Below are 15,335 nucleotides of genomic sequence, written 5' to 3' on the forward strand. Positions count from 1 at the left end.
TTGCAATCTCACCCACGACCCGGTCGTCTGATACGGCCCGTTGCCCGCAGAGTCAGCTTCACAGCCTGCCTATCCGTGGGGTGACTTGGGGGTGAGAGTCGGCTCGATACGGCAGTCTGGTGATGGAAGACATTTGGAAGTCTTCCATTCGCAGACAGTGCAACGCTCCAACCCATCTTCAAGGCCCTTGTTCCAAGGCAAACTAGAGTTTGATATTGTCTCATTCAAAGCCCAGATCCGCTCGAGCAACGACCATCGCCCCCGTCGGCCGCGTATAGCATCCAACCACTATTGGAAGAGGAGTATTGCTATTCTCCTCGTCCGGGGTCTGGAGCATTCTCAATTGTATGATTGGCTCTATTCGAAATGGACTTCTGGGCAGGAAGGGGCGCGATCCCTCTCCCCGTCCTTCATTGGCCTTTTAATGGACAATTTGGGCCAATCACCTGGTTGACCCATCACAATCTCCCACCACCAAAACTTTGGTCCCTGAAAGTCCATTTCCCCCTCATGCATGTCTCTCCTTACCCGCATCTCCCGGAAACGGTCCATTACCAATCGTCTACTTTGACTCCACGACCGAATGTCTCTTTCAAGATGATTATGCTGAAAAGAGATGATACTGGCGTCATGAGTCTTAGTCAGAGATGATATCTCATCTTGACTTTTAGGCCAGCCCCGAACGTTTCCCCCGCAACGGGCTGCCAATGTCTCGGAGCCTACGCTTGCAAGGAAAATGACAACTCCTGTCGCACACATTGACGAGCACGGCACGGATAATGGGCAGCATAAACAATCATGATGTCCAAAAGAAACGCCAACAAGGAATACTCGACGAGCTTACCATCAAAATCCGCATGTCGCCAGGCCAGCAATCGGCTTCTAACCAACATTGGGTGCATGATTTGCGGCATGCAGGATACGACGAGAATAGCAACATGGCCTTCTCCCCCATGGCCTAGAGGCTAGGTCGACCCCTCAACCGATAACCAAAGCGGCGCGGTATCTGGGCGATACAATCGGCCAACCAAATCAAACGCGGCATCGAAGGCTCTCTATGAGTACTGGTCGACTGGGATCACGGGATTTGCAGCTCAAGGAGCCATGATCCTTCAGGCAACATGCTCAGTAACGACAAGCGCAAATGGAGACACAGCGGCCATACCAGAGCAGCTGAAACCTGCAGCTCGACTGTGGCGACTATTATGCGCTGGCCGCGTCTAAACTGGACTAAACCAAGGCCTAGTATCCGTAAATGGGTTGCGATTGCGGCTGCGTCGTATGCCGCAAGGTCAAGGCCAAGTTGCTGCCGAAGCGAGACGGCGGCCCTGCCAGAGGTGCAGGAGCAATTCCGCAACGGCGTCTTTGGTGGCGCTGAAAGGTACTGTGGTGAGGCAACCAGCCCGCAAACGAGCATGCAAAACCTGCAAAACCTGCACTCCGCCACACGCCTCATCCGGATCTCATGCCATCACTGGGTCGTGAGGCTGGTGACGTGGCACTCGAGTCCGGCGAAGCGGGTCTCGGGTGGCTCAGTGCCAACGGAGCGCGGCTTTCGGTTGCAATTTATGAGTCTGTGCCACTCACAGATACCCTTGCACCCGTTTGCTTCTGTGGCTTGCTCCCGGTCTTGGGGAATCGCAGATCTCTGGGTTTTGCACGGTCGCCAGTCTACATCCATCGCCATGTCACCGGTACTTGCGGCGGTGAAGCCAGGATCGTCTCGCTGACTCCGAAGACAACGCAGCATCTGGATTTTCAATGTTCCAACAAAATAAATCCACCATATTGACACGGATATCGAGTCACAAGTCGACGGTCTCTAGGAGCGAGCCCGAGCAATGATGAAGTCACCCGGGGTCTTCGCTCGCTTCCAGGACTGGAACCAACGACGAGCCCACCTGTGGCCCCTGTTCCCCCTCCAATCGTAGCCGCCAAAGATCCCGCGACCAGGGGCCTATTCAAGTAGACAGGGGTTTCGGCATTTCCATTGGCTTGGGTCCGATGAGACAGCAGGGGTGCGCAGACTGCACTCTGAGTCTAGTGAGTAACGTGATGAAGGCTAGGTGCGAGCGCCCACAGCTTTCACACTCCTTCACGTCCGTCACGGCGGTTGTTGGAGGAGAGGAGGTCCAGAGTTTTCATATTTACTTTGGCATCATCCGAATCTGTCGTCGTTGGACGGGTGGCCGCACAGACGAAGGAGCCAAAGCGAAGAAATTGCCCTTCCGCCCGCACCCGTCATCCACAAGTGGCGCCCGGCGTATTTCCCATAGACGCGGGATTGGCGCGATGGCGGGAAACCAAAGGACCACACACCCCGGCGCTAGAAAGCGCGCCGGGCTTCGTACTAAAAGTCCAAGAGGCCGTTTTGGGGTCTCGCGGGAAGGCTGGGCTGTGCTGAGACATTGGGGCTGGCTAACTAACAATCAGCTGGCCCCAGAGCTTGATGCGTTGGCAGCTTGACTACTTGATGAACTGGTTTTCCCCCAATCGCCTCGACAGAACTTTCTACAGCGACGCAGCCTGTGGTGTCGAGACTCCCCTTACCCTTCTGCGCACAGGCTTCTTGGAGACCCCAGGGCGAACAGAGCTTGCTCGGGAACTAACGTCACCAGAACCACCAACTCGGCACACGCTTGTTGGGTGAGAAGTCCTTTTGACCTCACAGAGAGTCCGGCTGAACTCAAACTGACAGCTCCAAGTGGAGCGTTGGTATCTGGCAGCTACGAATCGAATAGTTCTTGCAGGCTTTTACTTCGTTGGTTGGGAACGATTTTCTATACGGTCGAATGGTGAGAGTATGCCGCGCCATGAGAGGATTCTGGGCCCTGCAGCTCTACGGCGTGGCTTGATTGAGAAGAGCTGACCAAGGACTAGACTGGCTGATGTTTGTTTCGTTGGACTCTCTAGAGCATATCACCTCGTCATTCGTCTCTCGTCTTTCGATGCTATCGATTTACCCCTTTTCAATTTTCCAATTGCGATGCTTTTCATTTAGATGAAGCCGCGCAGGACGCGGCACGACGGCAGTCTTACTTGAGCTTTTACGTCGATGGCTTACTGGGGCTAGATCCCTCGTAGAGCACGGACGACGGAATATTCTGAGTTTGTTGACATTAGTGAGAGACCGTGATGACGCCGTCGATTTGTCTAGCGGCGGGTTTTGAGGGCGCCGGCTACCTGGCTTATGCGTAGCTTGTCCGTTCCTTTGGGTTGTCGCATTGACGGATGTCGATGTTTGGTTTGCCTTAGGGCTTACGACGGCGCCGGGATGTTGGAAGTGCTTGGCTTTAAGTGAGATACCTCGTCTTCGCGGACAGGGTGAGCTGAGACTGATCGTTTGAGACATCCGTAGGGGTGGTTCTCATGAACTTGGGTCTCTGCGTTCCTTTCTCTTAAGAATCTGGTGTTTGGTGTGAGGCCATCGTAGATGATGTAGTTTGACGATATCTCTTCTTAAGTGAGAACCTTTCGCCCTGGGCAGCAACGTAAGCTCCACATTATGGAGTTTACACTTGACTCCTTGCCCATCGTTAGACGTCGGCTGTAGTCTTTATCGATCGATGCAGTCCTCGCATCGTCGACTGGAATGGAATTCTAATTTGAGGAGGTATCGGCTCGTGCTTTCTTTACTTCCATTCGCTCTTCTTGATTTCTGCATCATCGAGGGTGACACCTTTAGCTCGCTAGGCGGGTGTTCACACACCTGAAGGCCAGTAGCTGAAAGAACGTAATCTATCTCTTTGCCTCGTCAGTCCTCGTTCACGTATTCGTGAGAGATCGTGTTTAAGACGGGAGATGAGCGGTTCTTATTATGTGAAAGTGAAATTTGCGTTAAAGTGATGCAATGGTTGGGCTCAAGGAGCTGTTAGTTTCTTTGTCCAGTATGCTCTTGTGCGGTTTCCTAGCATTCCCGCGGTACTACCATGGTCGTTACCACAGTTTCTAGGCTACGGCTTTGATTCCATGATGTCGGGTGCTCTTTATAGGGAGCGGCATCACTAGGGCGTTGTATATGACGGATGCCTATCATGTACCTTCCACATTAGTAGCATATCTTGATGGATCGTGTGGACTTAGAAGGCTTGTCTAAGTGATCTCGAACACTATGTGCTCAGAGACGAGGGCGAGAGGGCGAGAAGACGGCACACAGTGTCGTACATTAGTTCTGTTGCTATTGTCTTATTAGAGGTGTTCTACTCCCTGGTCTCTGATAGACCAGAAATGAGTGTGGGCTTCGCGACGATACTATCCAAGCGTTCGACTTCATGGGTCGTACATCACCTCATCATCCCCTTGAGGCCTAAATTCTCAGCAGTCCCTGGCTCTCTCTTCTTAACGTGGGATTTCGAGTACTCTGCGGGATATAGACCCTTGCCGATCGATAAAGCGCGAGGGAAGAAGACGGACGTATAGAATATGGGTTGATGCCATGGTATAGCGAATTACCTGAGGATGAGTCGCACTGCCCATGCCGTGTAGTTACTGTGACTGCGGCCAAGTTTCATGACAAGGGCATTCAATACCTCATTGACCCTGCCAGAAGATTGTAGCATAGATGCAAGTTTGCAGCTGTTCATATAGATGTTCTTCCCGCTGATATACGAGGACTGAGGTGTTAGATCCGGCCGGGCAAACGCATTACCTGCCCGTTATCAAAGGAAGTCGATGGATCAGGGCAGCTGGATGGTCCGGAAAGCATGAAATAGTTGCTCTGAGAATTGACGATGCCGTGAGAGATCACATTTATAGCTATCTACCTCGCGTCAAAGGCCAGGCTCTCGATGGATACGAGGAGGACGTCGACTATGCCGATGGTAAGGAGGACGTATCAGAAGCGCGACAGCTATGAGGAATTTTTCCGCGCGTATAGACCTTGACTCATACGGCAATGAGTTCAAACTAGGTGCCGCCGACTAACAGCTTCTGGTTCAGAGGCCGAGACAGACTCACTTGAGGCGTCTCCATGAGAACAGCGTCGAAGCTTGGGGTCAACGCAGGAGCCTCAAGATAAATTTCACTTCTTTGATCCGGAAAGCAGCTGTCATAGACAGGTCCCTCTCGGATATTGCGGTCACTTTCGCAATCGACAGATGGACTATCCACTGCCTTGTCTTCGCGTCTCGGAAACCATCATAGCCTCTTGCCAAGAACACTCAATCCCCAAAGTAGGGTTGATAACGGTGTAGACGTACGATTGATCACTTAGCACGAGAAAAGGTTCTACATGTTTTATTGCCTCCAGGCCTTGGGATCAGGACCCAAGTCAAACGTACAACGCAGAAGATCGACAGGGAATACATAAACCCTAGCAGTGATCTGGAGTTGCGATCGTCTCTCTCGCCAACCCCGCCTCCGCATCCCGGGCAAACGCTCGCCGCCTCGCTTCAGATTTACCCCGACATTCACCCCCGTCAATCTCGCTAACACGAGTACGCGGGGAAATTCTTCCACATCGCCGACTTACACAAGCCTGACCTACCAGAACGGGATCGCATGCCAAGAAACACTCACTCGCTCCGTCATGTTGTTGAAATAAGAAAACCACATAGAGCCGCCGTCCGGCACGACATCACAATGGAACACCCACCTCCCTGCGACCTCGCCGTCCTCTGCTCAAGATGGCCCCAATGATGGCACGCCTCCTCCACTTTGCGCTCCTCCTTTTCTCCTCATCCGCTCTACTTGTCTCAACGGCCAGCACTACGGGCCCGAATCCAGCTCGGCCATGGGAAGCTTACATCAACAGCCCGTCCACCCGGACCGTCCTCCCTCAACGGATCCACGCCGTCTCCGGGCCCGCGAACGTGACGACCTCCGCCGATGACGGGAGCTTCGTCCTCACCCTCCAGCCAGGAGGTCAAGTATCCCTGGACTTTGGCTACGTCGGCGGTCTCCTCTCCATGATGGCAGAATCCAACAATACATCATCATCACCCAGTAACTCATCAGAGCCGCACTTCTCTCTCGCCTTCGCTGAATCACCCTCCTTTGTCCGTGAGATCTCAGACGATACAGGCGCAACACCAACTCAAGACTACGACAAGGCCCTTAACGTCACAATCCCCGCTTCCTCTTCAACAACCCCCTACGCCTACACCATGCCCAAAGAACGCTTCCGCGGCGGCTTCAAATACCTGACCCTCCACGCCTTCCGCTCCGTAACAATCACCTCGATCATCTGCCACCTAGCCTACTCCCCATCCCAACCAAACCCCTCCCTCTGGGCAGGCCACTTCCATACCCCAGACGACGACCTCCTAACCCGCATCTGGCACGCCGGCGTCTTCACAGCCCAAACCAACATCGCGCCCCCCAACACATCCCGCTGGCTACCTCAAGTTAAACCAGGCTGGGCCTACAACGCGACCCTCGGCGTCGAGGGCCCCATGCTCCTCGACGGCGCGAAGCGAGACCGCGCAGTCTGGCCGGGCGACTTGGGCATCGCGGGCACGACGGCGTACCTAGGTCTCGGCGATGCCGGGTTGGAGTCGGTGTTCTTTGCTCTGGAGACCATGTTCCTTTACCAGAATGCTTCTACGGGTCAGTTACCCTTCGCGGGCCCGACGACTGGCTCTTGGAGACGGGGCGCGAAGAGCGATACGTATCATGCTTGGACATTGATCGCTTGCTTTAACTACGCGATTTTCACTCGCGACGAAGCGTGGGTTGACGGCCGGTGGGGGAACATCACAGCGGGCGCGAGTTATATCCTCCGCGCCATCGACGCCAGCAACGGCATAGGCCTTGCAGAGCAAGTCGAGACAAACGACTGGGCTCGTTTCGGCGGGGGAGGGTACAACAGCGCCCTCAACGCCTTGAACTACCATGCCCTCTCTTCCCTCGCCAGCCTTGCCGCCGACACGGCGACAGACTCCAACGACCGCGGAGAGCAGGCAACAACGTGGGCGGCCGCGGCAGCGAAGCTCAAGACAGCGTACAATGCCGTCCTCTGGGACGCCTCCGCCTCGCAGTACCGCGACAACGAGACCGCCGCGGGAGCGCTCCTCTTCCCTCAGGACGGCAACGCGCTGGCCTTGCAATATAACCTCACCACATCCCCCGCCCAAGCCTCCTCCCTCTCCGCAGCACTACTACGCAACTGGAACGCCATCGGGCCCGTCACGCCCGAGCTACCGGACACAATCTCCCCCTTTATCTCCTCCATCGAAGTCCTCGCGCATTTCACCGCGCGGAAACCCCGTCGCGGGCTACGGCTGATGCGCCGCACGTGGGGCTACATGCTCGACTCCCCGCTCATGACGGGCACCACGCTCGTGGAGGGGATGAGCGCCAACGGGTCGTTGTATTACCGCTCGCAGCGGGGGTATAACTACGACGCGGCGTATACTTCGCTCTCGCACAGCTGGTCTACGGGGCCGACGCAGGCTCTTAGCTTCAAGGTTGTCGGGCTTGAGGTTGTTGGGTGGGGAAGGTGGCGGTTCGAGCCGCAGTTGGGGGATCTGAGGAGGGCTGAGGCGAGGTGGAGGGATGGGAAGGGGGGTGAGTACGGGGCCGTCGTTGTGGTTGAGGGTGGTGGTGATGGGAATGATGATGATGATCGGCAGGGGAGAGAAGGGGTACTGGAGGCGGAGATTCTGACGCCTGATGGGACTGAGGGAGTACTTGAGATTCCGTATTGTGAGGTTTTGTTTATTGATGGGGAGAAGTGGGATGGTGGTCATCTCCAAGGAGGGCGGACAAAAATCAGGGGCGAGGGATGTCGAGTCAGTTGTTGAAGGGGACTGTACTGTGAGCACTAAGAAGCAATTGAAGACTTCTATCACAGACAGACTGAAGGATCATTCAGTATGCTGATGATGATACCTGGCAGGGTTTTCAAGTGTGTGATGGATCAAACACTGCATTAGACCTGGCTGGAGGAATGCAACCGTCTTTTTCCATCGTTTCATCTCAAACACTACGAACGTTGATGGCCCTCGTGATCTGGCTCCAAGGATGGGCGCATACATCTGCGAGATCTGTTGCCGAACTCTCTGGTCTAGGCAACAAAACTGACATTTCAAATTGACTAGTATTGGCGAGAATGACTTGACTGCGTCTTTTTCGGGAGTCGAACTATCTCCGTCTCCTCCCCCTAGAGTTCACGATAATTCCGAAAATGCTATTCCGAGTTGCTCCACCTTGACCAGCTGAATGCTTCCACTATAACATGACAGGGGGTAGGGTAGCCGCAAGTGTTAGTTGGATTATAGACGAAGCGACATTACAGCTGACGTGAGAGTATTTCCCAGGAACCATTCAAAAGTTAACAAACCCAAGACAAGCTGATGCCGAGAGTCTCGGCTTGCAGCAGATCCACAGCTTTAACTTCCCACGATGGACGTTTCAAGTCTGAGAGGAACAAAATGTTGTTCCACTCCTATGTGTCTCGACTTTCCCTTCTAGATTTGGCAACGGTCCATGATCAGGAGTTAATTCACTCGGTTTCCAGTCACCCAGACATAGTTAGCACTCGGCCTAAGTGGGATAACATAGCCTCATCCTTAAGGGGTATGGGCATAGGAGTAAACGTAGATGCGATATCTGAGGATAGGATCAAGAAACACAAGGGGGCTCCGGATGGAAATATAAAAAGGTCGATGAAGTCACCTCTTATTATTGTTTGAAACTACATCAGTAGCCACCATCGGAAAGCCTGCTCAGCCCCGAAAGCTTCCACACGGCAGTAGTTCTACACTTCATCTTCTAAATATCCAGTTCCCCTCGCCTTCCTCCGCTAGCTACCTAAACTCTTTCTCAATCCGACTCAAGATGCACTTCCAGAGCCTCGTAAGACAAACCTCTCCTTGAATGAGTCTTCAAGACGAGCTGCAGGTATCTAAGGAACTCTTCATGCTAACCTTGACTTATGTCCACAGCTCCTCGCGGCCGCCATGAGCCTGCCTGTTTCCATGGCCGCTCCAGTCGCCGAAGCAGACACCACCAGCAACATTCAGGCTCGAGCCTGCCCCTACACCGGCTGGTACCAATGTATCAACGTCCAGACCAATCTCTGCATAGCCCAGTGTGCTTGGGCTGGCAAGGGATCCGCTGTCTGCCTGTCCGGTTGTTCTGGGAAGGCAAACAGTGCTTGTGGCGCCTATGGCTGCGGCCAGTGAGCTCTGCTAAGCGAGTCAAGCGATGTCGAGGAAGAGACGAGGTGTCTTGGAATGGAATTGAAGAGGGGATGCAAGAGTTAAGAAAGGGCTGATTAGGGAGGGAAGGGGAGGTTGTTTTGCGAGGGCTATTAGGTAGTTACTATTCAGAACTTTCTTGACTTAACCTTGCACATTCAACCCGGAGCATGCCAAATGCCTCGTGTAGTGTACCAGTCGGCTCCCGAGTATCAAGTGAATGTATACAAGCGATTAGAACGAGAAAAAGGATGCAACTTGAGTCGAGGATGTAAAAAGAATGCCCCCTCACGGGATTGAACCGTGGACCTTCGCATGTCGAACAAGTACGAGTGCGACGCTCTACCACTGAGCCAAAGGGGCTCTCTGAACTTTTCCACCATCACGGATACCCATATAGCGCGATTCAGCGTGAGTGAGCGTGAGCCAGTGGCGAGACGACGGCGAGAAGGGCCCGGCCTGGAATTTGGGCAGCTCAGACACAACGGTGTCATGTCAAAGACCGGCTGCTCGCGCAAGAAGTCTTATCAGGAGGCCTGTCGCATCCAGTTCGGGCGGCCGTGGTTTGCCATGAGCTAGTCGTTCCTCAAAAAGCATCATCTTTGCTGCCAAGAACGACGGCGTAGATTTCTTAGGGAACCACTTTATACTGACATTCTTCGATGGCTCCATCTATGGAGAGCAGGTTAGAAGAGGCATACCATCACAGCCAGTCAACCAAACTCGACCAACTGGCGACAAGACGAGATACCACAAGTACAAGGCACAATATATCACATCACCATAGAAGGTTGTTTGTCTTAACATTCCAATTCTGAGCGTCTACCTCATCTGTCTCATGATCATGACGGGCTAACTAGAATACACCCATACATCTAATATGGGGAGGCAATTATGGAAATCTTCCGAAGCCGCAATTAAAACCGAAAACCGTCCAACTCCGATGAACTTTTTCTCTGGTATCCCGTATTTTTCATCCCAAAGATCCTTTAGTCAACCTCCTCCATGGCGCTGTCACCAGTCTCGACAGCGGATGTGTCAGCGGCGGGAGCCTCGACAGTCTCCTCCTCCTCGTCAATGTTCAGGCCGAGCTGAACAAGCTTGTGGATGCGCTCGGCGAAGCTGGCGGGCTCATCAATGGTGAAGCCAGAGACCAGGAGAGAGGTCTCGAAGAGAAGCTGGACGATAGACTTGACGGTGCGGTCGTTCTCGCCGTCGGTCTCGACCTTCTTCTTGAGCTCCTTGATGATGGTGCTCTTGGGGGAGATCTCGAAGGTCTTCTTGGAAGACATGTACGAGGACATGGAGGTGTCACGGAGGGCCTGAGCCTTCATGATACGCTCCATGTTGGCGGACCAACCGAACTGGCCAGTGCGAATGGCGCAAGGGGCACCAGTGAGCATCTGGGAGACGACAACCTTCTCGACCTTGTCGCCGAGAACGTTCTTCAGGCTCTTAGCGAGACCCTCGTACTCCTTCTCCTCGGCCTCACGGGCAGCCTTCTCCTCCTCGGTCTCCTCGAGCTCGAAGTCCTTGGTGATGTCGACGAGCTTCTTGCCCTCGAACTCCTTGAGCTGAGTCATGGCGTACTCATCAATGGGGTCAACAAGGAAGAGAACCTCAAAGTTCTTCTCCTTGAGGGAGTCCAGGAAGGGAGACTTGGTGACAGCCTTGATGGACTCGCCAGTGATGTAGTAGATGTTCTTCTGGACCTCGGGCATGCGAGTGACGTAGTCGGAGAGGGAGGTGAGCTCATCGCCAGACTTGGTGGAGTTGAAGCGGAGGAGCTTGGCGAGGATGTTGCGGTTCTGGGAGTCCTCGTGGATTCCGAGCTTAAGGTTCTTGGAGAAGGCAGAGTAGAACTTGTCGAACTGCTCCTTGTCCTCAGCGATCTCCTGGAAGAGCTCAAGAGCCTTCTTGACGATGTTCTTCTTGATGACCTTCATGATCTTGTTCTGCTGAAGGGTCTCACGAGACAGGTTGAGGGGAAGGTCCTCAGAGTCGACAACACCCTTGACGAAGCCGAGCCACTCGGGGATGAGGTCGGTGGCATCATCGGTGATGAAGACACGGCGGACGTAGAGCTTGATGTTGTTCTTGGTCTTCTTGGTCTCGAACAGGTCGAAGGGAGCGCGCTTGGGAACGAAGAGGATGGCACGGAACTCGAGCTGACCCTCAACAGAGAAGTGCTTAACGGCAAGGTGGTCCTCCCAGTCGTTGGAGAGGGACTTGTAGAAGGAGGCGTACTCCTCCTGGGAGATGTCCTGGGGGTTGCGAGTCCAGATGGGCTTCTGCTTGTTGAGCTCCTCCTCCTCGATGGAAGTCTCCTTGACCTTCTTGGTCTTGGGCTTCTTCTCCTCCTCATCGTCATCGACCTCCTCGATCTTAGGCTTCTTGTCGTCACCCTCCTCGGTGGTCTCGGTGGCCTCCTCATCGGGAACCTCCTTCTCGGTCTCCTTGGTGACGTGGAGGTAGATGGGGTAGGAGATGAACTCGGAGTGCTTCTTGATGACCTCCTTGACCTTGGCCTCGTTGAGGTAGTCGGTCTGCTCATCCTTCAGGTGAAGGATGATCTTGGTGCCACGGCCAAGAGCCTCACCCTCGGTGTCAGGGGTGATGGAGAAGGTACCACCAGCGGAAGACTCCCAGACGTACTGCTCGTCATCGTTGTGCTTGGAGACGACGGTGACCTTGTCGGCGACAAGGTAGGCAGAGTAGAAACCAACACCGAACTGGCCGATCATGGAGATATCAGCACCGGCGGTGAGGGCCTCCATGAACTGCTTGGTTCCGGAGCGGGCAATTGTACCCAGGTTGTTGACGAGGTCCTGAGGAGGTCAGCTACTGATCATTGCAATTGAGTGGTAAATATTGGGAACATGTGGTACTTACAGCCTTGGTGAAACCAATACCGGTATCACGGATGGTAAGGGTCTTGTTCTCCTTGTCGGGGATGATGTCGATTCTCAGGTCCTTGCCCGAGTCGAGCTTGCTGGGGTCGGAGAGGGACTCATAGCGAATCTTGTCCAAGGCATCGGAGGCGTTGGAAACAAGCTCACGCAGGAAGATCTCCTTGTTTGAGTAGACAGTGTTGATGATGAGCGACAGGAGCTGAGAAATCTCAGCCTGGAACTCGAAGGTCTCCGGGGAAGACATTGTGATGGAGGATGTGGGTATCTAGGGCGTAACGGTCGTAATTCTGTCAAGATTTGTTAGATGTTGTTTGGAAGAGGTGGTTGTGTGGCGGTGAGGCTGCGATTTGTGGAGGGGTAGTAGAGCGGGGGGAGGGGAGCCTTGTCGCCGACTTCGCGGGATTGGATCTCCAGGGCAGATGATGCAGAGATGATCAATCTCAATCACTGACGAGGCTGACGCTTGAATTGCGAGATACCAAGTTCCAATCGAAAAAGAAGTGAGGGGTGACGGTAGGGACGGCAAAACGGCATCGAGACCAGGCCGGGACAGCGGGGTGTGTTTCGGCGGGCTTACCTTGAGAAGAGCTTCTCTACGAATGCAACAGGTCTTTCGCTGCTACGAATCGACGATGGAAAGATTGATTCTTTTGGGGGAGTAGGAGAGAAGAGAGAAATTGGGAGAGAGAGGGAAAAGTTGAGATGCGAAGAAGAAGAAGTCTGAGAGTCAAGACGACGTGGGAAGAGGAGGAGGCTAAAAAAGAAAAAGGCGTCTGGAGTCCCGGTGGCCGTCTGGACCCCAAAGCAGAAAGGCAGCGACGCTCACCCCCCCAGCTCAAGAATTCTATGCGATTCCATCACCTCCAGGCCTTCCAGACCCTTCTCTGATTCGCTTGCCCTGCCACCACAGCAACCGTGCGGGGGCTCTGATTGGCCGATCTGCGGGGGCCACCGTGTGGGACGAGGGTCCCTTTTTTTTCTTGTGCCTTCCTCGCCTGCCTGCCGCCTGCCGCCTGCGCCTGCCTCCATAGCACCTCAGACTCAGACCAGCATGGAAAAGAAGAGAATCGCCATCCGATGCATTTGGGGAAGGGACGCCTTACCGCCATCCACTGAGGTGCGCTTACCTTGTAAACAGCTTCAAGTGTATTTATGTTAGGTACCTCACCTTATGTAAGGAACCTCTTTTGTATGTACCTTACCTACCCTATACCTACTTCAGCTTCAGAAGGTTAAGGAAGGCGTCGCTCTACCTAGGTACCTCACGTAGCGTCCGGTGGTCACAGCTTCTTGCCTTCCATTGATTCTCCCTTGCCTCCGTGCCTCCGTGCCTCCGTGCCTGCTTCGATGTGGGGATGAACAGTGTCTGTTTGTCCAGTCCAAAGTCTTCTTTTACTCCAGTTTTACCGCCTCCGAACGATGGATCCCCGTTCTCAATGTTCTCAAGCAGAAATCGACACTTCCACTGTTTGCTAGATACTTCTGTTTGCTCTAAGGTCCACCTTGAATGGTTCGATGTCAACGCGGGCGAAGTTAAGCCCAGCAACCAGTCGTCTGGCGTTGAAATACCCTTGCCACAAGTCCCACCCATCAACGAGGCTGAAAATAAAGCGCCACCCCTTCGTGAAATCTGCCCCGAGATTGGGTGCTGGGCTGCTGGCTTAAGTCTGCGGCGGCGCCTTACGGATATGCCAGCACATCTCATCTCCCCCGCGTCTGAACCGCCCGCATCATTGGCAACGGCCAGGGGGTCGTTGCACGGTCCATCTCTTTTCACGACGTCTATTCTCGGCTTCAACTACAATGCCTGTCCTACTTCAGTTGGGACCCGTTTCACACCGCTGCCAAGGAGCCGCAGGAAGAGTTGCTTATAGAACTTGCTCTATCCAAAACCTACCAGCAGACATTAAGACAGGCCAATTAACTCCCGTTTATTTACACTTTTTGACTCAGACTATATAACTCTCAATTCAAGGTTAATTTTGACCACCCTCAACAATAGTTGCACATGGTTGGGCATATCTAGACACATCCAGGCACTGAAGAATGGGACACGGGCGAGTTTCCAGGCCCACACTGAGCTGAATGAATGCTATTTTCAAGGTAGGTATGCTAAGAGTGCTAGCCAGGTCCAAGCGGTGGTAGAACCACCCAGTTTCGGTAACCGCTCTATGCGGGATAAGCGAGATAAGCGAGATACTAAGCGATGGGCAGCCTGAACAGTGCGAAGTTGCAACGGCAATAGTCTACCTGTTAGGGCAGCCCGTTTTGCGGTCACAAGCATTCCTCCCCTTAGGACAAGGCTTGCCTTTCTTGGTGCGTGTGTCGCAACAATCGGCATCCTAGACAGAGAGCATGTCAGAAAGGTCATCTGTAATATCTTGGGGCAGAAGGGGCAGTTCATGAGGCTACTTACACACTGCTGCGGGGTGATTCCAAACTTGGCACAGTAATTTTCTGTGTCGCCGGCAACGTTGCAAGCGCCTTGCCTGTTACAGGCATCTACGTTATCTTTACCGCCCCAGCAGCAATTGGGATCGTAGCTCCCTGCAATCATGCACTATATCGAGTGTTAGCGACTCTGCATCAAAGCTGGCCGAACCGGAAGAGGTCACCTACGCCAGCATTAACCGATGTAATGGTCATGGCAGTAATGAAGATAAAGTTGATGAGCTGCATATTGGAGATATGAAGTGCTGCTTGAAGGTGGTTTTGAAGTAAAGTGTTTGAGAGGTCGTGATAGTTGTGTTGTGAATGAAGAGTCGAGTGATTGCAACTCTCGGTCGACAGATGATCTGACCCTTTATATAACATAAAATTCCATTGAGGCATTGCCATAGCGCATCGATGCCACTCCTAGAAATAGGCCCCTTGCCTTGCTTGAGCAGGAGATACCGTTCTCGTGATATGAAACAGACTAGACTTCTTCATGCAATAGTTATTGTTAGTTCGCGGACTTGAGAGTGTGGTTGTCGAACCTCATAGAGAGATGAATAGGCAACATAAACTTTCACTAGTATCGATGGCCTTGACGGCCTTGATGGCCTCGAACAAGAAACACCTCCTAGAACAGGAGGTGAACAGACATACCAAATCCCACTTCGGCCATATTGATAATCACTCAAACCGACACGTATTTCGTTATTATTACCTTATACTTCATCATGTATTACTCTACGTAAGGCGGCACTCGGGCAGCTAAGCACAGTGTGAAACGCGATAGGCGCGGGTATTCCTACTGTCAACGCAGAATAAACTGACTCGCATACCTACTCGCACGGTT

At 53.3% G+C, this 15,335-nt stretch overlaps 8 protein-coding genes across 8 annotated transcripts; 3 read left to right on the top strand and 5 right to left on the bottom strand.

Annotated features, from left to right (window-relative positions):
• Positions 1-357: 357 nt before the first annotated feature.
• CPAR01_11818 (uncharacterized protein) lies at positions 358-759 on the bottom strand (the record flags this gene model as incomplete). The annotated part of the gene is made up of 1 exon (XM_060496076.1): positions 358-759. One exon carries the CDS (start codon positions 757-759, stop codon positions 358-360), a length of 402 nt encoding a protein of 133 aa, XP_060344861.1.
• A 656-nt stretch (positions 760-1,415) lies between these two features.
• Positions 1,416-1,931, top strand: CPAR01_11819 (uncharacterized protein; the record flags this gene model as incomplete). Its single annotated transcript, XM_060496077.1, has 2 exons — positions 1,416-1,694; positions 1,827-1,931. 2 exons carry the CDS (start codon positions 1,416-1,418, stop codon positions 1,929-1,931), a joined length of 384 nt encoding a protein of 127 aa, XP_060344862.1.
• Positions 1,932-2,686: 755 nt separating this feature from the next.
• On the bottom strand, positions 2,687-2,815 carry CPAR01_11820 (uncharacterized protein; the record flags this gene model as incomplete). The annotated part of the gene is made up of 1 exon (XM_060496078.1): positions 2,687-2,815. The coding sequence occupies one exon, from the start codon at positions 2,813-2,815 to the stop codon at positions 2,687-2,689; it is 129 nt and encodes a 42-aa protein (XP_060344863.1).
• A 144-nt stretch (positions 2,816-2,959) lies between these two features.
• On the bottom strand, positions 2,960-3,352 carry CPAR01_11821 (uncharacterized protein; the record flags this gene model as incomplete). The annotated part of the gene is made up of 1 exon (XM_060496079.1): positions 2,960-3,352. One exon carries the CDS (start codon positions 3,350-3,352, stop codon positions 2,960-2,962), a length of 393 nt encoding a protein of 130 aa, XP_060344864.1.
• Positions 3,353-5,624: 2,272 nt separating this feature from the next.
• Positions 5,625-9,125, top strand: CPAR01_11822 (bacterial alpha-L-rhamnosidase domain-containing protein; the record flags this gene model as incomplete). Its single annotated transcript, XM_060496080.1, has 2 exons — positions 5,625-7,625; positions 8,886-9,125. 2 exons carry the CDS (start codon positions 5,625-5,627, stop codon positions 9,123-9,125), a joined length of 2,241 nt encoding a protein of 746 aa, XP_060344865.1.
• A 1,004-nt stretch (positions 9,126-10,129) lies between these two features.
• CPAR01_11823 (hsp90-like protein) lies at positions 10,130-12,296 on the bottom strand (the record flags this gene model as incomplete). The annotated part of the gene is made up of 2 exons (XM_060496081.1): positions 10,130-11,968; positions 12,033-12,296. 2 exons carry the CDS (start codon positions 12,294-12,296, stop codon positions 10,130-10,132), a joined length of 2,103 nt encoding a protein of 700 aa, XP_060344866.1.
• Positions 12,297-13,488: 1,192 nt separating this feature from the next.
• Positions 13,489-13,926, top strand: CPAR01_11824 (uncharacterized protein; the record flags this gene model as incomplete). Its single annotated transcript, XM_060496082.1, has 1 exon — positions 13,489-13,926. One exon carries the CDS (start codon positions 13,489-13,491, stop codon positions 13,924-13,926), a length of 438 nt encoding a protein of 145 aa, XP_060344867.1.
• Positions 13,927-14,298: 372 nt separating this feature from the next.
• Positions 14,299-14,731, bottom strand: CPAR01_11825 (uncharacterized protein; the record flags this gene model as incomplete). The annotated part of the gene is made up of 3 exons (XM_060496083.1): positions 14,299-14,394; positions 14,469-14,612; positions 14,672-14,731. The coding sequence occupies 3 exons, from the start codon at positions 14,729-14,731 to the stop codon at positions 14,299-14,301; spliced, it is 300 nt and encodes a 99-aa protein (XP_060344868.1).
• Positions 14,732-15,335: the final 604 nt, after the last annotated feature.

The sequence above is a fragment of the Colletotrichum paranaense genome (genome assembly GCF_030867605.1).
Source record: "Colletotrichum paranaense strain IMI 384185 chromosome Unknown Scaffold_10.1, whole genome shotgun sequence".
NCBI lineage: Eukaryota > Fungi > Ascomycota > Sordariomycetes > Glomerellales > Glomerellaceae > Colletotrichum > Colletotrichum paranaense.